Here is a 21,891-nt window from a genome sequence, read left to right as displayed (position 1 = left end):
AATTCTCATAGGCAAAATCAGTGTCATTCAAATCAGTTGATCTGAGAACTGTAACTATTGATCATTTAACAATGGTTGGTTTTAATAGAAAAAAAGTTTTTTTTATTAGCATCGCCCGCTTTTGGTTTTATTGACAGTAGCGGCCTGTAACTCATAAGATAAACTTTCAGCAAAAATTTTTTTTATAATAGAACATTTGGTATCTTTTAGATAAACTTTCTGATACATCACCTCTATATCATATTCTGCTTCTGTTCTAAATTGCAGATCAAAAACACTCAACCCTCAGTATCAAAAAGTTTCTTTAAAAAAGGTGGCGATGAATCAAACCCGAAAAGACCAAAGACAGGCCAGGAAAACTACGAGATAATAAAATAAGTATGGGTTAGCAAAATCTTTCAAATGATGCAAGACTTCTTGAAGTTTTACAGCTGTCTTGATGTTCAACCTCTGCACGATGCGGTACAAAAAATGCTCGAATTCTACACATCCGAAAAAATAGGTCCAACTTACACAGTCGAATTCTACGCAGGTCCAAAAATAGTATACAAACCAAATTCTGGAGATAGACTTCAACCCGAAAGACATCGTCTTCAAATTGTCGAAAGAGTTTGTGAACTACATTTCCAAGCAACACTATGCACACAATTCTTCTTGTCTTATTACATCACAATTTTTTAAACGGAGATGTGAAGATAGAAAGTTTATTTCCGATGTGTGCTGTCAATCAAGTCACAGTTTGTGTGTGTTCAATGGTTGCTATCATCATGAACACTTTAGTCTGACTACTGAGGTTTTGTATTTTGATAAAGCAATTAACAAAAAGTTTATTTCTCCGCCTGCTTTCATTCAAAACAAAACGCCAACACATATTTGTCAGTATGATGCAAAACGCAAGTCATTCATTGAATCGCAAGGTAGAAAAACATTTTTTTATGCAAGTTCATCTAATGATAAAACCAAGCAGTTTTGAAATTCTCATAGGCAAAATCAGTGTCATTCAAATCAGTTGATCTGAGAACTGTAACTATTAATCATTTACCAATGGTTGGTATTAATAGAAAAAAAAAGTTTTTTTTATTAGCATCGCCCGCTTTTGGTTTTATTGACAGTAGCGGCCGGTAATTCATAAGATTAACTTTCAGCAATATTTTTTTATATATATGAACATTTGGTATCTTTTAGATAAACTTTCTGATACATCACCTCTATATCATATTCTGCCTTCTGCTCTAAATTGCAGATCAAAAACACTCAACCCTCAGTATCAAAAAGTTTCTTTAAAAAAGGTGGCGATGAATCAAACCCGAAAAGACCAAAGACAGGCCAGGAAAACTACGAGATAAAAAAATAAGTATGGGTTAGCAAAATCTTTCAAATGATGCAAGATTTCTTGAAGTTTACAGCTGTCTTGATGTTCAACCTCTGCACGATGCTGTACAAAAAATTATCGAATTCTACACAGCCGAAAAAATAGGTCCAACTTACACAGTCGAATTCTACGCAGGTCCAAAAATAGTATACAAACCAAATTCTGGAGATAGACTACAACCCGAAAGAAATCGTCTTCAAATTGTCGAAAGAGTTCGTGAACTACATTTCCAAGCAACACTATGCACACAATTCTTCTTGATTTATTACATCACGATTTTTTAAACGGACATATGAAGATAGAAAGTTTATTTCCGATGTGTGCTGTCAATCAAGTCACAGTTTGTGGGTGTTCAATGGTTGCTATCATCATGAACACTTTTGTCTGACTACTGAGGTTTTGTATTTTGATAAAGCAATTAACAAAAAGTTTATTTCTCAGCCTGCTTTCATTCACAACAAAACGCCAACACAAATTTGTCAGTATGATGCAAAACGCAAGTCATTCATTGAATCGCAAGGTAGAAAAATATTTTTTTATGCAAGTTCATCCGATGATATAACCAAGCAGTTTTGAAATTCTCATAGGCAAAATCAGTGTCATTCAAATCAGTTGATCTGAGAACTAACTATTGATCATTTACCAATGGTTGGTTTAAAAAGAAAAAAAAAGATTTTTTTATTAGCATCGCCCGCTTTTGCTTTTATTGACAGTAGCGGCCGGTAACTCATAAGATTAACTTTCAGCAAAAATTTTTTTTATATATGAACATTTGGTATTTTTTAGATAAACGTTCTGAAACATCACCTCTATATCATATTCTGCCTTCTGTTCTAAATTGCAGATCAAAAACACTAAACCCTCAGTATCAAAAACTTTCTTTAAAAAAGGTGGCGATGAATCAAACCCGAAAAGACCAAAGACAGGCCAGGAAAACTACGAGATAATAAAATAAGTATGGGTTAGCAAAATCTTTCAAATGATGCAAGATTTCTTGAAGTTTATAGCTGTCTTGATGTTCAACCTCTGCACGATGCTGTACAAAAAATTATCGAATTCTACACAGCCGAAAAAATAGGTCCAACTTACACAGTCGAAATCTACGCAGGTCCAAAAATAGTATACAAACCAAATTCTGGAGATAGACTACAACCCGAAAGACATCGTCTTCAAATTGTCGAAAGAGTTCGTGAACTACATTTCCAAGCAACACTATGCACACAATTCTTCTTGACTTATTACATCACGATTTTTTGAACGGATATATGAAGATAGAAAGTTTATTTCCGATGTGTGCTGTCAATCAAGTCACAGTTTGTGGGTGTTCAATGGTTGCTATCATCATGAACACTTTTGTCTGACTACTGAGGTTTTGTATTTTGATAAGACTGGAGATAGACTACAACCCGAAAGACATCGTCTTCAAATTGTCGATAGAGTTTGTGAACTACATTTTCAAGCAACACTATGCACAAAATTCTTGTTGTCTTATTACATCACGATTTTTTAACGGACCTGTGAAGATAGAAAGTTTATTTCAGATGTGTGCTGTCAATCAAGTCACAGTTTGTGGGTGTTCAATGGTTGCTATCATCATGAACACTTTTGTCTGACTACTGAGGTTTTGTATTTTGATAAAGCAATTAACAAAAAGTTTATTTCTCAGCCTGCTTTCATTCACAACAAAACGCCAACACAAATTTGTCAGTATGATGCAAAACGCAAGCCATTCATTGAATTGCAAAGTAGAATAACATTTTTTTATGCAAGTTCATCCAATGATAAAACCAAGCAGTTTTGAAATTCTCATAGGCAAAATCAGTGTCATTCAAATCAGTTGATCTGAGAACTAACTATTGATCATTTATCAATGGTTGGTTTAAATAGAAAAAAAAGATTTTTTTATTAGCATCGCCCGCTTTTGGTTTTATTGACAGTAGCGGCCGGTAACTCATAAGATTAACTTCCAGCAAAAATTTTTTTTATATATGAACATTTGGTATCTTTTAGATAAACTTTCTGAAACATCACCTCTATATCATATTCTGCCTTCTGTTCTAAATTGCAGATCAAAAACACTCAACCCTCAGTATCAAAAAGTTTCTTTAAAAAAGGTGGCGATGAATCAAACCCGAAAAGACCAAAGACAGGCCAGGAAAACTACGAGATAAAAAAATAAGTATGGGTTAGCAAAATCTTTCAAATGATGCAAGATTTCTTGAAGTTTACAGCTGTCTTGATGTTCAACCTCTGCACGATGCTGTACAAAAAATTATCGAATTCTACACAGCCGAAAAAATAGGTCCAACTTACACAGTCGAATTCTACGCAGGTCCAAAAATAGTATACAAACCAAATTCTGGAGATAGACTACAACCCGAAAGAAATCGTCTTCAAATTGTCGAAAGAGTTCGTGAACTACATTTCCAAGCAACACTATGCACACAATTCTTCTTGATTTATTACATCACGATTTTTTAAACGGACATATGAAGATACAAAGTTTATTTCCGATATGTGCTGTCAATCAAGTCACAGTTTGTGGGTGTTCAATGGTTGCTATCATCATGAACACTTTTGTCTGACTATTGAGGTTTTGTATTTTGATAAAGCAATTAACAAAAAGTTTATTTCTCAGCCTGCTTTCATTCACAACAAAACGCCAACACAAATTTGTCAGTATGATGCAAAACGCAAGTCATTCATTGAATCGCAAGGTAGAAAAACATTTCTTTATGCAAGTTCATCCAATGATAAAACCAAGCAGTTTTGAAATTCTCATAGGCAAAATCAGTGTCATTCAAATCAGTTGATCTGAGAACTAACTATTGATCATTTACCAATGGTTGGTTTAAAAAGAAAAAAAAAGATTTTTTTATTAGCATCGCCCGCTTTTGGTTTTATTGACAGTAGCGGCCGGTAACTCATAAGATTAACTTCCAGCAAAAAATTTTTTTATATATGAACATTTGGTATCTTTTAGATAAACTTTCTGAAACATCACCTCTATATCATATTCTGCCTTCTGTTCTAAATTGCAGATCAAAAACACTCAACCCTCAGTATCAAAAAGTTTCTTTAAAAAAGGTGGCGATGAATCAAACCCGAAAAGACCAAAGACAGGCCAGGAAAACTACGAGATAATAAAATAAGTATGGGTTAGCAAAATCTTTCAAATGATGCAAGATTTCTTGAAGTTTACAGCTGTCTTGATGTTCAACCTCTGCACGATGCTGTACAAAAAATTATCGAATTCTACACAGCCGAAAAAATAGGTCCAACTTACACAGTCGAATTCTACGCAGGTCCAAAAATAGTATACAAACCAAATTCTGGAGATAGACTACAACCCGAAAGAAATCGTCTTCAAATTGTCGAAAGAGTTCGTGAACTACATTTCCAAGCAACACTATGCACACAATTCTTCTTGATTTATTACATCACGATTTTTTAAACGGACATATGAAGATAGAAAGTTTATTTCCGATGTGTGCTGTCAATCAAGTCACAGTTTGTGGGTGTTCAATGATTGCTATCATCATGAACACTTTTGTCTGACTACTGAGGTTTTGTATTTTGATAAAGCAATTAACAAAAAGTTTATTTCTCAGCCTGCTTTCATTCACAACAAAACGCCAACACAAATTTGTCAGTATGATGCAAAACGCAAGTCATTCATTGAATCGCAAGGTAGAAAAACATTTCTTTATGCAAGTTCATCCAATGATAAAACCAAGCAGTTTTGAAATTCTCATAGGCAAAATCAGTGTCATTCAAATCAGTTGATCTGAGAACTAACTATTGATCATTTACCAATGGTTGGTTTAAAAAGAAAAAAAAAAGATTTTTTTATTAGCATCGCCCGCTTTTGGTTTTATTGACAGTAGCGGCCGGTAACTCATAAGATTAACTTCCAGCAAAAACTTTTTATATATATGAACATTTGGTATCTTTTAGATAAACTTTCTGAAACATCACCTCTATATCATATTCTGCCTTCTGTTCTAAATTGCAGATCAAAAACACTCAACCCTCAGTATCAAAAAGTTTCTTTAAAAAAGGTGGCGATGAATCAAACCCGAAAAGACCAAAGACAGGCCAGGAAAACTACGAGATAATAAAATAAGTATGGGTTAGCAAAATCTTTCAAATGATGCAAGATTTCTTGAAGTTTACAGCTGTCTTGATGTTCAACCTCTGCACGATGCTGTACAAAAAATTATCGAATTCTACACAGCCGAAAAAATAGGTCCAACTTACACAGTCGAATTCTACGCAGGTCCAAAAATAGTATACAAACCAAATTCTGGAGATAGACTACAACCCGAAAGACATCGTCTTCAAATTGTCGAAAGAGTTCGTGAACTACATTTCCAAGCAACACTATGCACACAATTCTTCTTGTCTTATTACATCACGACTTTTTAAACGCACATGTGAAGATAGAAAGTTTATTTCCGATATGTGCTGTCAATCAAGTCACAGTTTGTGGGTGTTCAATGGTTGCTATTATCATGAACACTTTTGTCTGACTACTGAGGTTTTGTATTTTGATAAGACTGGAGATAGACTACAACCCGAAAGACATCGTCTTCAAATTGTCGAAAGAGTTTGTGAACCACATTTCCAAGCAACACTATGCACACAATTCTTCTTGTCTTATTACATCACAATTTTTTAAACGGACATGTGAAGATAGAAAGTTTATTTCCGATGTGTGCTGTCAATCAAGTCACAGTTTGTGAGTGTTCAGTGGTTGCTATCATCATGAACACTTTTGTCTGACTACTGAGGTTTTGTATTTTGGTAAAGCAATTAACAAAGAGTTTATTTCTCAGCCTGCTTTCATTCACAACAAAACGCCAACACAAATTTGTCAGTATGATGCAAAACGCAAGTCATTCATTGAATCGCAAGGTAGAAAAACATTTTTTATGCAAGTTCATTCAATGATAAAACCAAGCAGTTTTGAAATTCTCATAGGCAAAATCAGTGTCATTCAAATCAGTTGATCTGAGAACTGTAACTATTGATCATTTAGCAATGGTTGGTTTTAATAGAAAAAAAAGTTTTTTTTATTAGCATCGCCCGCTTTTGGTTTTATTGACAGTAGCGGCCGGTAACTCATAAGATTAGCTTTCAGCAAAATTTTTTTATATATGAACATTTGGTATCTTTTAGATAAACTTTCTGAAACATCACCTCTATATCATATTCTGCCTTTTGTTCTAAATTGCAGATCAAAAACACTTAACCCTCAGTATCAAAAAGTTTCTTTAAAAAAGGTGGCGATGAATCACACCCGAAAAGACCAAAGACAGTCCAGGAAAACTACGAGATAATTAAATAAGTATGGGTTAGCAAAATCTTTCAAATGAAGCAAGATTTCTTGAAGTTTTACATCTGTCTTAATGTTCAACCTCTGCACGATGCGGTACAAAAAATGATCGAATTCTACACAGCCGAAAAAATAGGTCCAACTTACACAGTCGAATTCTACGCAGGTCCAAAAATAGTATACAAAGCAAATTCTGGAGATAGACTACAACCCGAAAGACATCGTCTTCAAATTGTCGAAAGAGTTCGTGAACTACATTTCCAAGCAACACTATGCACACAATTCTTCTTGACTTATTACATCACGATTTTTTAAACGCACATGTGAAGATAGAACGTTTATTTCCGATATGTGCTGTCAATCAAGTCACAGTTTGTGGGTGTTCAATGGTTGCTATTATCATGAACACTTTTGTCTGACTACTGAGGTTTTGTATTTTGATAAGACTGGAGATAGACTACAACCCGAAAGACATCGTCTTCAAATTGTCGAAAGAGTTTGTGAACTACATTTCCAAGCAACACTATGCACACAATTCTTCTTGACTTATTACATCACGATTTTTTAAACGCACATGTGAAGATAGAACGTTTATTTCCGATATGTGCTGTCAATCAAGTCACAGTTTGTGGGTGTTCAATGGTTGCTATTATCATGAACACTTTTGTCTGACTACTGAGGTTTTGTATTTTGATAAGACTGGAGATAGACTACAACCCGAAAGACATCGTCTTCAAATTGTCGAAAGAGTTTGTGAACTACATTTCCAAGCAACACTATGCACACAATTCTTCTTGTCTTATTACATCACGATTTTTTAAACGGACAAGTGAAGATAGAAAGTTTATTTCCGATGTGTGCTGTCAATCAAGTCACAGTTTGTGGGTGTTCAGTGGTTGCTATCATCATGAACACTTTTGTCTGACTACTGAGGTTTTGTATTTTGGTAAAGCAATTAACAAAAAGTTTATTTCTCAGCCTGCTTTCATTCACAACAAAACGCCAACACAAATTTGTCAGTATGATGCAAAACGCAAGTCATTCATTGAATCGCAAGGTAGAAAAACATTTTTTATGCAAGTTCATTCAATGATAAAACCAAGCAGTTTTGAAATTCTCATAGGCAAAATCAGTGTCATTCAAATCAGTTGATCTGAGTACTGTAACTATTGATCATTTAGCAATGGTTGGTTTTAATAGAAAAAAAAGATTTTTTTATTAGCATCGCCCGCTTCTGGTTTTATTGACAGTAGCGGCCGGTAACTCATAAGATTAGCTTTCAGCAAAATTTTTTTTATATATGAACATTTGGTATCTTTTAGATAAACTTTCTGAAACATCACCTCTATATCATATTCTGCCTTTTGTTCTAAATTGCAGATCAAAAACACTCAACCCTCAGTATCAAAAAGTTTCTTCAAAAAAGGTGGCGATGAATCACACCCGAAAAGACCAAATACAGTCCACGAAAACTACGAGATAATTAAATAAGTATGGGTTAGCAAAATCTTTCAAATGAAGCAAGATTTCTTGAAGTTTTACATCTGTCTTGATGTTCAACCTCTGCACGATGCGGTACAAAAAATGATCGAATTCTACACAGCCGAAAAAATAGGTCCAACTTACACAGTCGAATTCTACGCAGGTCCAAAAATAGTATACAAAGCAAATTCTGGAGATAGACTACAACCCGAAAGACATCGTCATCAAATTGTCGAAAGAGTTCGTGAACTACATTTCCAAGCAACACTATGCACACAATTCTTCTTGACTTATTACATCACGATTTTTTAAACGCACATGTGAAGATAGAACGTTTATTTCCGATATGTGCTGTCAATCAAGTCAGTTTGTGGGTGTTCAATGGTTGCTATCATCATGAACACTTTTGGCTGACTACTGAGGTTTTGTATTTTTATAAGACTGGAGATAGGCTACAACGCGAATGACATCGTCTTCAAATTGTCGAAAGAGTTTGTGAACTACATTTCCAAGCAACACTATGCACACAATTCTTCTTGTCTTATTACATCACGATTTTTTAAACGCACATGTGAAGATAGAAAGTTTATTTCTGATGTGTGCTGTCAATCAAGTCACAGTTTGTGGGTGTTCAGTGGTTGCTATCATCATGAACACTTTTGTCTGACTACTGAGGTTTTGTATTTTGGTAAAGCAATTAACAAAAAGTTTATTTCTCAGCCTGCTTTCATTCACAACAAAACGCCAACACAAATTTGTCAGTATGATGCAAAACGCAAGTAATCCATTGAATCGCAAGGTAGAAAAACATTTTTTATGCAAGTTCATTCAATGATAAAACCAAGCAGTTTTGAAATTCTCATAGGCAAAATCAGTACCATTCAAATCAGTTGATCTGAGAGCTGTAACTATTGATCATTTAGCAATGGTTGGTTTTAATAGAAAAAAAAAGATTTTTTTTATTAGCATCGCCCGCTTTTGGTTTTATTGACAGTAGCGGCCGGTACCTCATAAGATTAGCTTTCAGCAAAAAATTTTTTATATATGAACATTTGGTATCTTTTAGATAAACTTTCTGAAACATCACCTCTATATCATATTCTGCCTTCTGTTCTAAATTGCAGATCAAAAACACTCAACCCTCAGTATCAAAAAGTTTCTTTAAAAAAGGTGGCGATGAATCACACCCGAAAAGACCAAAGACAGGCCAGGAAAACTACGAGATAATTAAATAAGTATGGGTTAGCAAAATCTTTCAAATGAAGCAAGATTTCTTGAAGTTTTACAGCTGTCTTGATGTTCAACCTCTGCACGATGCGGTACAAAAAATGGTCGAATTCTACACAGCCGAAAAAATAGGTCCAACTTACACAGTCGAATTCTACGCAGGTCCAAAAATAGTACACAAACCAAATTCTGGAGATAGACTACAACCCGAAAGACATCTTCTTCAAATTGACGAAAGAGTTTGTGAACTACATTTCTAAGCAACACTATGCACACAATTCTTCTTGTCTTATTACATCACGATTTTTTAAACGGACATGTAAAGATAGAAAGTTTATTTCCGATGTGTGCTGTCAATCAAGTCACAGTTTGTGGGTGTTCAATGGTTGCTATCATCATGAACACTTTTGTCTGACTACTGAGGTTTTGTATTTTGGTAAAGCAATTAACGAAAAGTTTAATTCTCAGCCTGCTTTCATTCACAACAAAACGCCAACACAAGTTTGTCAGTATGATGCAAAACGCAAGCCATTCATTGAATCGCAAGGTAGAAAAACATTTTTTTATGCAAGTTTATTCAATGATAAAACCAAGCAGTTTTGAAATTCTCATAGGCAAAATCAGCGTCATTCAAATCAGTTGATCTGAGAACTGTAACTATTGATCATTTAGCAATGGTTGGTTTTAATAGAAAAAAAAAGATTTTTTTATTAGCATCGCCCGCTTTTGGTTTTATTGACAGTAGCGGCCGGTAACTCATAAGATTAGCTTTCAGCAAAATTTTTTTTATATAAGTTTCTTTAAAAAAGGTGGCGATGAATCACACCCGAAAAGACCAAAGACAGGCCAGGAAAACTACGAGATAATTAAATAAGTATGGGTTAGCAAAATCTTTCAAATGAAGCAAGATTTCTTGAAGTTTTACAGCTGTCTTGATGTTCAACCTCTGCACGATGCGGTACAAAAAATGATCGAATTCTACACAGCCGAAAAAATAGGTCCAACTTACACAGTCGAATTCTACGCAGGTCCAAAAATAGTATACAAACCAAATTCTGGAGATAGACTACAACCTGAAAGACATCTTCTTCAAATTGACGAAAGAGTTTGTGAACTACATTTCCAAGCAACACTATGCACACAATTCTTCTTGTCTTATTACATCACGATTTTTTAAACGGGCATGTGAAGATAGAAAGTTTATTTCCGATGTGTGCTGTCAATCAAGTCACAGTTTGTGGGTGTTCAATGGTTGCTATCATCATGAACACTTTTGTCTGACTACTGAGAATTTGTATTTTAATAAGACTGGAGATAGACTACAACCCGAAAGACATCGTCTTCAAATTGTCGAAAGAGTTTGTGAACTACATTTCCAAGCAACACTATGCACAAAATTCTTCTTGTCTTATTGCATCACGATTTTTTAAACGGACATGTGAAGATAGAAAGTTTATTTCCGATGTGTGCTGTCAATCAAGTCACAGTTTGTGGGTTTTCAATGGTTGCTATCAGCATGAACACTTTTGTCTGACTACTGAGGTTTTGTATTTTGATAGAGCAATTAACAAAAAGTTTATTTCTCAGCCTACTTTCATTCACAACAAAACGCCAACACAAATTTGTCAGTATGATGCAAAACGCAAGTCATTCATTGAATCGCAAGGTAGAAAAACATTTTTTTTAATGCAAGTTCATCCAATGATAAAACCAAGCAGTTTTGAAATTCTCATAGGCAAAATCAGTGTCATTCAAATCAGTTGATCTGAGAACTGTAACTATTGATCATTTACCAATGGTTGGTTTTAAAAGAAAAAAAACCTCTATATCATATTCTGCCTTCTGTTCTAAATTGCAGATCAAAAACACTCAACCATCAGTATCAAAAAGTTTCTTTAAAAAAGGTGGCGATGAATTAAACCCGAAAGACCAAAGACATGCCAGGAAAACTACGAGATAAAAGAAGTATGGGTTAGCAAAATCTTTCAAATGATGCAAGATTTCTTGAAGTTGTACAGCTGTCTTGATGTTCAACCTCTGCACGATGCGGTACAAAAAATGATCGAATTCTACACAGCCGAAAAAATAGGTCCAATCTACACAGTCGAATTCTACGCAGGTCCAAAAATAGTATACAAACCAAAATCTGGAGATGGACTACAACCCGAAAGACATCGTCTTCAAATTGTCGAAAGAGTTTGTGAGCTACATTTTCAAGCAACACTATGCACACAATTCTTCTGGTCTTATTACATTACGATTTTTTAAACGCACATGTGAAGATAGAAAGTTAATTTCCGATGTGTGCTGTCAATCAAGTCACTGTTTGTGGGTGTTCAAGGGTTGCTACCATCATGAACACTTTTGTCTGACTACTGAGGTTTTGTATTTTGATAAAGCAATTAACAAAAAGTTTATTTCTCAGCCTGCTTGCGTTCACAACAAAACACCAACACAAATTTGTCAGTATGATGCAAAACCCAAGTCAATCATTGAATCGCAAGGTAGAAAAACATTTTTTTTTATTTCTTAAAACTCAAACTTATTAGTAGCAAATAATCCTTCGAACAAATAATTTTTTTAAGCATTAAATATAGATTTTCATGTTATGTTCACAGGTTTCTCTGTTGTCGACATGTGGGAGTGTGATTGGTCTTTCCAAAAACAGTACAACAACGAAGTGCGATTGGCGTGTCGAGAATTGAATATGAATAACTCAACACTATCGAAAGACGAGTTCATACAATGGCTTACGAAATAAGAAGTTTTTGGTATTGCATTGGTTGATATTCACGTTCGACAGTATCTGAAAAAATACTTAGAAAATTGCCTCCAGTATTGAAAACACCTGTAAACCGAAACGCTCTCGATGGTCATATGAAACCAGTTGCGATATTAAATTGAATAAGGTCTACTGGCTGACAGTGTCTTTTGGCTAGTCACTTATGTGATAATGTGATAAGTTCTCCTCACTACCAAGTATATTAAGTGAAGTTTGATTCTTGGACTTGTTGTCATTAAATGTCACTTATTCATACAGTATAATCGCGCGAAAACTTTCAAGGCTTTTTTGATTTTGTGAGGTACAATCGTAGACTTGGAGACTCGAATGTTGACGACCGTTATTTCAAACATCGAAACTAATTGGAAACAGTGCTTATGGAAATCAATTAATCAACATAACATAATTTGACAGTACGTTTTATGTAAACAAAGCAGCTTAATCAACATAACATAATTTGACAGTACGTTTTATGTAAACAAAGAAGATTAACTCTCCAAAATTGAAGACCTACGATGTTAATGACAGCAAAATTTTTGAACTAAAGTATTCTAAAACTGCGTATCCCGATGAACCAAAAATTGTTGGATTTTTTCACCTTAAACAATGCTCAATAGCAAATGTTAGAAGTTAAATACGATTTTATTGGACGCATTTTACGACCTCTAACCAACCGAGCTATTGAAATGGATACAAACTCGATGTATTTAGCGTTGACAGGATCTACTTTTAATGAATGTATTATAGTTGAAGCAAAGGAAAATTATTCTAATTGGATACATGCTAATTGTAGTGAAGTGATTATCTGCCAGCCGCGTATTTGATGCGATCAACATAAGAAACTCGACAATAGAACTCCTAGATTTTTCAAAAAGGAGTGGAACGGAGATCGTTTGAACAGTAAAACGAACTGTGCCTGCAATGAGCATGACCATTCAATGAAAATGGCTCTGGAAGATTACAATAGGAACATCCCTTCGAAAAAACCTAAAAATCACTTGAAACGAAAAAAAAAACGGATGAAGGGGTTTATCCAGGATTTCGATTTGATGAAAATCAAATCAAAACAAACAAATAAAAAATTCAATTACCTATTTTTATTGTAAGCGCAATGATAGAATTTCTACGAAGACCTTAAATTTGTAAAGAAAATATGAAATTAATTAAGCAGGATTTTTATATAACAATCAGTCAACTGAGTTTGCGCTGAGTTGTAAAGAAAACTTGAAAGTATTTTAGACTTTAATATGTAGTACCGAAAAAAAGATTGCTCAATTTCCAAATAGTTTAAAACGTAATATCTTAGTGTACATTATTTGCTATATATTTTCTATCTTGAGTGATTTTTCTGCTGATCTGCTTTTATGAAGTTTGAATACATCAAATAGTAACTAATTACCAAATACTGTGATGAAACGTTAAAATTACTTTAAAAAAGGCTACTCATAAAATTGGACATTGAAATTTGAATTCAAATATTTGTTAGTAATTTTAAAACAATTTTGTAGCCGAAGATACTTCTTGTTTTTCTCCAGGCATACTGGGAGATTTGTTTTTGGTTCTTTGTTCAAGCGATTTTCCAGCTGACACGAAAATGCTTAGAAAGAATTCTAAAATGATCTTAAAATTATTTCGACCAGTTCCATTAGGAGAACAAGACTATAAGAAACATTTTCGATGACCAAAACAGAAAATCAAAATTCTACAAGTGCAACACCTAAAAAAAATTTCAAATTGTTTGAATTATTAATAATTTTTCAAGTATTTGGTGAATGTTGTAGCCAAAGATATCGATTAGTCCGGATGTATTCAAGAATCTTGACATGCGCAGTATCAGCTTATGCAAAATGTAATTTGATCTTGAAAAATGTCAGCCCGATTGTGAAGGCAACAAGGCTGTCATTTTTATAACTAAAAGGTTTTAACATGTTAAACATATGAAAAAAAAAACACGTAAAAAACAAGATTGAGTTGTTTAAAAAGAAAAGCCAGCTTTCCAGCCATCTCGACGCCGAAAGAACTTCGGAGTTTTCCATAGGTGACTCCGAGAGTTAAGAAACATCGCTCCACTCCAGCACTGGATGAGATAGCATTGACCTAGTCGACGTATTTTTTCAATCAAATATGAAAAAACAACTGCATTCGAATTGAAAGCTCGAATTGTTTAAAACGATGTGCTAAAAACGTGTTAAATATTGGTCTGTTAATAAAATCTAGACAACACCACGACAACCCTGGAAAGGACAAAAAAATATGTTGGCTAAATAGTTTATTTGCCCCAACTGAACCAAACTACTTCTATGGGTACATGCAATTGCACCAGTTACATACAAACACGAGTTTGCGTTACAAACTCAGCATGAGTATTTCCAACTGGGAATGAATGGTAGTAAATCCCTAGTGCAACGGGTCAAAGGTATAATACACATACATTTATGAATCAAACTAGTCAGAATCAAACTGGTCAGTAAAAACAGAAACATTTTCTTTATTGAAAGTTTCAGACTTGATTCAAGCTAATCAAGCGATGAAAATTTGTAACATTTCAAGTTGTTTTTAGAGCAAAACATTTTTTTCAGAGAAGTTATTAAGTTATTTCCGAAGGGGGTGGGCGAAAAGCTTTAATTCTTCAATTATAGTCATTAGACTGAGAAAACTTTGAAATACTTCAAGAGTCTTCATAGACCGATCGGTTCGCGAAAAGTGAATTTTTCAAGCAAGCTATTCAGGCCAGTAAACTTTGAACTGTTTCAAGTTATTTCACCAAGAGAATCGCATGGCTAAAAGTTTTAGCTTTTCAATTGGAGCCATTCAACCGATGGAACTATGAATTAATTCAAGTTATTTCAGAGACAGAATTGTTTCGCGAAAAGATAATTTATCAAATACAAGCAGTTCAAGCTATGAAGATTTGAATTATTTCAAGTTATGCTATAGATCAATTTGGTTCCTTAAAATGGTTCTTCTTTAGCAAGCTAATAAGCCCATAAAACTTATATATGTATATGCATATAGTTATAGCGTGCTCTCTGCCTATAAAAAACCATAGTTATGGGTGCGCTTTGCTAAAATGACTTTTGGAAACCCTGTTGGGCCAACTTTTCATGATGATTCAACATCTGTAACTAATTTAAACTACATTGCATCGATTGCCGTCAAGAAAAAGATGGTTTCCTTTCAGTGTTTTTTGCCAAAATTAATAGTTATAAGTGCGTTTGCAATTTTTTTTCATTATTCAACGAACAAGGCTAAAATAAATTGGAAAATGCTTAACTAAGAAACGTTCGAACGCACCTTATCAGCCACTTCTCCGAAGCCTTATTTATCTTTTTTTGACAACCAGAAACTATAATAAGTGTGATCTAATATGTTGTTCAAGATTTTTAACGTTTTTAAAATTTTAAAACGGGGCCAATGTTTGCCTTTCTTTAACAAAAATGAATTTTTTTTTCTTGTAACATATGGTTTGGCAGATCTTCAGCGCTTACAACCAGATTTATTGGAACCAGAAAAAAATTAGTTTAACTTATGTTTTCCACCCCTTACTGCTTTTTTGCGCCAGATATGAAAAAACAATTGCATTCGAATTGAAAGCTCGAATTGTTTAAAATGATGTGCTAATAACGTGTTAAATATCGGTCTGTTAATAACATCTAGATAACAACACGACAACCCTGGAAAGGAAAAAATATGTGTTGGCTAAATAGTTTATTTGCCCAAACTGAACCAAACTACTTATATGGGTACATGCATTTGCACCAGTTACATACAAATACGAGTTTGCATTACAAACTCTGCATGAGTATTTCCAACTGGAAATGAATGGTAGTAAATCCCTAGTGCAACGGGTCAAAGGTATAATAAACATACATTTACTCTTCATCTTACCCCCGCCCTCGCTCAAGCCCCACCCCCTCCCCGGGGGTTTAGGCTTGTTTTACATACTACGACAAGTCACCATGTAAATAAAGTTATTGAAGAGAAAAAAGTATAGAACCCAGTTGTAACAACCTCGTTAACCGCAAAATTCAAAAGCAAAAAAAATATAAATTTTAGACTGCATAATTTTTTCCTGAAAAAATCACGGCCTAGATAAGGGTCTGGATTACGCTCATTGACACTTTAAATTAAATTTCGAGTAAAACGAACATTTTCAAAGTCACAACTGCTCAAAAATCTCTTTGGCTGACAAAACCTGTTCAGCTAGCTGTTGATCTGAAAAAAGCTCCGGTTTTATAACAGTTGCTAATCGCCAGCCTAAAAAGTTACAGGCAAACCAAAAAAATAATCTGATACTGATAACAAATAGTCTGATACTGGTTTAAAAAAAAAAGTTTTGTGTGATCACTATGGCGTGGGAAAAAAAATTGAGAAAATTTTATGCTTGCCGAATTCAAAATATTACAGGCAATTTGTATTATTTTGATCCGAACCTGATTTCTGCCAACCAGTCTGGATAAAAGTATGCAGTGAATGCACAAACATTACGAGGCCAAAATGCACCCCGAATGAAGTATTCAAGCGATTTAGCGGGCACAAGGGACAACTACTCCGAATAACTGCATAAATATTCCAAAATGTATTTAGTCCACTTTCCAGTTAAAATGCTGTTTTCAACTATCAAAGCAAGCAAGGTGCTTTTTTTCATTCCCTATTACCTGACAGTACACTTTTCACTATGACCGGATCTCCATCTCCCCCTTCTAGTCCAAATCCAAACCCTTCTTCAGGTATGTCTGATTCGGGCTGTTTCCAAGAAGACGCCATGAGAGAGTGACAATGACCAACGCTCAAAATCAGCTACCCGCTTCCCTGCAGTCATGCTCTTGTTCTAATTGGGTAAAAAAAGCAGCACTATTCGTCTGTTGGACATCACTGAAGGGCAAGACGTAGAAAAATGTCTGAAACGAAAGTTTCACATTACGGTCAATATAGTATTACATAGATATTTTGTGCAATCTAACCCTCTCCTGCTTGACGCTGCCATACACCAAAAAAAATTTCTGTGTTTGATTCTTAAGAAAGAAACTTGCTTTGAATTGGAGGTCATTGTTTGTAATTTAATGCATTTATATACTGCTTGGATTTTAATAAACTTTTTCTTCACAAGATAAATTCGTTATTTGACACCCACTAACGACTTGGCCGACGCTATTTATACTTACTAGCGTGTCTCCATGATCAATTGATCAAAAGATAGTTGTTCAGGTTTTTTACGCAAGCTGATCAAGCCATTTCAAGCTGAGTCACGAAAAGAGCTGGATGGCGAAAAAATAAAGGTTTTCTTCGAAGCCATTCGAGCTATGTTATTCCATGAATCAAACAAGTCAGCAAAAACAGAAACATTTTCTTTATAGAAAGTTTCCGACTTGATTCAAGCTAGTCAAGCGATGAAAATTTGAAACATTTCAAGTTGTTTTTAGAGCAAAACATTTTTTTCAGAGAAGTTATTAAGTTATTTCCCGAAGGGGGTGGGCGAAAAGCTTTAGTTCTTCAATTAGAAGCATTAGACTGATAAAACTTAGAAATAACTTTGAGTTATGAAAGATGAAACGAACAAGCTGAGAATGTCTCAAAATGATATTTTTTAAGAGTGTGGACGAACACCAACAGTTCACGATGATTCATCTGACCAAGATTTTCAGGCAAAAAATGTTTCAACTTAAAATGTTCGGAAGTTTAAATCCTAGGCTTTACAAGTAGTTATATTCGGCTTTCAACACAACAAAATTGTTGAAATTAGGAAAAAATGATCTTCTTGTATTATAGTTAAAGCTGTTTCCAGCAAAAAGTTCATTGAGAAAGTCTTTGAAGTGCAAATTATTGACAGACCGCATGCCGAATTTTCAGAAAACTGTAAGCATACAATGCAGGCACAGCATGAGTTTTTTTTTCTTGAAACTCAATTGAGATGCTTTCAAAATATCTCCTGAAGTAGATCATTTTTATCAGCTTCTTTTGCAAAAAAAAATCGGATTTAGGATTGAAAAGACGTACTACCATAAACAAGCAAACCATAGTGGATTAATTGGAGTTACAACATTGGAGTTGTAATAATTTATTATGACCCCTCTCGGTACTAAACGGCTCATTTTGGAGAAAGCATCACAATGCCTTCCTTGTTTAAACTTGAATTTATCATATGATACAGGAAACTTTTAGTCCGTTGATCAAATTTCCAAAATTTGAAAAGATTATTTCGTCAGCATAGTGAATTTTTATAGACTTAGTAACCCATCCGCTTCAGATTTACCGAAGACTTTTGGTGTTTGTGACTTGCAAGTTCATCCAATGATAAAACCAAGCAGTTTTGAAAGTCTTATAGGCAAAATCAGTGTCATTCAAATCAGTTGATCTGAGAACTGTAACAATTGATCAATTACCAATGGCTGGTTTTAATAAAAAAAAATTTTTATTAGCATCGCCCGCTTTTGGTTTTATTGACAGTAGCGGCCGGTAACTCATAAGATTAACTTCCAGCAAAAATTTTTTTTATATATGAACATTTGGTATCTTTTAGATAATTTTTCTGAAACATCACCTCTATATCATATTCTGCCTTCTGTTCTAAATTGCAGATCAAAAACACTCAACCATCAGTATCAAAAAGTTTCTTTAAAAAAGGTGGCGATGAATTAAACCCGAAAGACCAAAGACATGCCAGGAAAACTACGAGATAAAAGAAGTATGGGTTAGCAAAATCTTTCAAATGATGCAAGATTTCTTGAAGTTTTACAGCTGTCTTGATGTTCAACCTCTGCACGATGCGGTACAAAAAATGATCGAATTCTACACAGCCGAAAAAATAGGTCCAAACACGTAAAAAACAAGATTGAGTTTTACAATCACTCATTCAGTTGTTTAAAAAGAAAAGCCAGCTTTCCAGCCATCTCGACGCCGAAAGAACTTCGGAGTTTTCCATAGGTGACTCCGAGAGTTAAGAAACATCACTCCACTCCAGCACTGGATGAGATAGCATTGACCTAGTCGACGTATTTTTTCAATCAAATATGAAAAAACAACTGCATTCGAATTGAAAGCTCGAATTGTTTAAAACGATGTGCTAAAAACATGTTAAATATTGGTCTGTTAATAACATCTAGACAACAACACGACAACCCTGGAAAGGAAAAAAAATATGTTGGCTAAATAGTTTATTTGCCCCAACTGAACCAAACTACTTCTATGGGTACATGCAATTGCACCAGTTACATACAAACACGAGTTTGCGTTACAAACTCAGCATGAGTATTTCCAACTGGGAATGAATGGTAGTAAATCCCTAGTGCAACGGGTCAAAGGTATAATAAACATACATTTATGAATCAAACTAGTCAGAATCAAACTGGTCAGTAAAAACAGAAACATTTTCTTTATTGAAAGTTTCAGACTTGATTCAAGCTAATCAAGCGATGAAAATTTGTAACATTTCAAGTTGTTTTTAGAGCAAAACATTTTTTTCAGAGAAGTTATTAAGTTATTTCCGAAGGGGGTGGACGAAAAGCTTTAATTCTTCAATTAGAGTCATTAGACTGAGAAAACTTTGAAATACTTCAAGAGTCTTCATAGACCGATCGGTTCGCGAAAAGTGAATTTTTCAAGCAAGCTATTCAGGCCAGTAAACTTTGAACTGTTTCAAGTTATTTCATCAAGAGAATCGCATGGCTAAAAGTTTTAGTTTTTCAATTGGAGCCATTCAACCGATGAAACTATGAATTAATTCAAGTTATTTCAGAGAAAGAATTGTTTCGCGAAAAGATAATTTATCAAATACAAGCAGTTCAAGCTATGAAGATTTGAATTATTTAAGTTATGCTATAGATCAATTTGGTTCCTTAAAATGGTTCTTCTTTAGCAAGCTAATAAGCCCATAAAACTTATATATGTATATGCATATAGTTATAGCGTGCTCTCTGCCTATAAAAAACCATAGTTATGGGTGCGCTTTGCTAAAATGACTTTTGGAAACCCTGTTGGGCCAACTTTTCATGATGGTTCAACATCTGTAACTAATTTAAACTACATTGCATCGATTGCCGTCAAGAAAAAGATGGTTTCCTTTCAGTGTTTTTTGCCAAAATTAATAGTTATAAGTGCGCTCTGCCGTTTGCAATTTTTTTCATTATTCAACGAACAAGGCTAAAATAAATTGGAAAATGCTTAACTAGGAAACGTTCGAACGCACCTTATCAGCCACTTCTCCGAAGCCTCATTTATCTTTTTTTGACAACCAGATACTATAATAAGTGTGATCTAATATGTTGTTCAAGATTTTTAACGTTTTTAAAATTTTAAAACGGGGCCAATGTTTGCCTTTCTTTAACAAAAATGAATTTTTTTTTCTTGTAACATATGGTTTGGCAGATCTTCAGCGCTTACAACCAGATTTATTGGAACCAGAAAAAAATTAGTTTAACTTATGTTTTCCACCCCTTACTGCTTTTTTGCGCCAGATATGAAAAAACAATTGCATTCGAATTGAAAGCTCGAATTGTTTAAAATGATGTGCTAATAACGTGTTAAATATCGGTCTGTTAATAACATCTAGATAACAACACGACAACCCTGGAAAGGAAAAAATATGTGTTGGCTAAATAGTTTATTTGCCCAAACTGAACCAAACTACTTATATGGGTACATGCATTTGCACCAGTTACATACAAATACGAGTTTGCATTACAAACTCTGCATGAGTATTTCCAACTGGAAATGAATGGTAGTAAATCCCTAGTGCAACGGGTCAAAGGTATAATAAACATACATTTATTCTTCATCTTACCCCCGCCCTCGCTCAAGCCCCACCCCCTCCCCGGGGGTTTAGGCTTGTTTTACATACTACGACAAGTCACCATGTAAATAAAGTTATTGAAGAGAAAAAAGTATAGAACCCAGTTGTAACAACCTCGTTAACCGCAAAATTCAAAAGCAAAAAAAATATAAATTTTAGACTGCATAACTTTTTCCTGAAAAAATCACGGCCTAGATAAGGGTCTGGATTACGCTCATTGACACTTTAAATTAAATTTCGAGTATAACGAACATTTTCAAAGTCACAACTGCTCAAAAATCTCTTTGGCTGACAAAACCTGTTCAGCTAGCTGTTGATCTGAAAAAAGCTCCGGTTTTATAACAGTTGCTAATCGCCAGCCTAAAAAGTTACAGGCAAACCAAAAAAATAATCTGATACTGATAACAAATAGTCTGATACTGGTTTAAAAAAAAAGTTTTGTGTGATCACTAAGGCGTGGGAAAAAAAATTGAGAAAATTTTATGCTTGCCGAATTCAAAATATTACAGGCAATTTGTATTATTTTGATCCGAACCTGATTTCTGCCAACCAGTCTGGATAAAAGTATGCAGTGAATGCACAAACATTACGAGGCCAAAATGCACCCCGAATGAAGTATTCAAGCGATTTAGCGGGCACAAGGGACAACTACTCCGAATAACTGCATAAATATTCCAAAATGTATTTAGTCCACTTTCCAGTTAAAATGCTGTTTTCAACTATCAAAGCAAGCAAGGTGCTTTTTTTCATTCCCTATTACCTGACAGTACACTTTTCACTATGGCCGGATCTCCATCTCCCCCTTCTAGTCCAAATCCAAACCCTTCTTCAGGTATGTCTGATTCGGGCTGTTTCCAAGAAGACGCCATGAGAGAGTGACAATGACCAACGCTCAAAATCAG

The 21,891-nt window shown here is 34.5% G+C and overlaps 1 protein-coding gene across 1 annotated transcript in view; it reads right to left on the bottom strand.

Annotated features, from left to right (window-relative positions):
• LOC134838602 (uncharacterized) overlaps positions 1 to 21,858 on the bottom strand; it is a 155,492-nt gene extending 133,634 nt beyond the window's left edge. The window contains exons 1-2 of the mRNA XM_063854109.1: positions 21,750 to 21,858; positions 21,288 to 21,307 (exon numbers count right to left, since the gene is read on the bottom strand). Of these exons, the coding sequence (XP_063710179.1) occupies positions 21,288 to 21,307; positions 21,750 to 21,858 (129 nt within the window). The remainder of the gene's footprint in view (positions 1 to 21,287; positions 21,308 to 21,749) is intronic.
• Between the last annotated feature and the right edge of the window lie 33 nt (positions 21,859 to 21,891).

This window comes from Symsagittifera roscoffensis, chromosome 1, assembly GCF_963678635.1.
Source record: "Symsagittifera roscoffensis chromosome 1, txSymRosc1.1, whole genome shotgun sequence".
Taxonomy (NCBI): domain Eukaryota; kingdom Metazoa; phylum Xenacoelomorpha; order Acoela; family Convolutidae; genus Symsagittifera; species Symsagittifera roscoffensis.
Note: the sequence above shows the minus strand (reverse complement) of the source record. Positions and strands in the feature narration are given on the sequence as shown.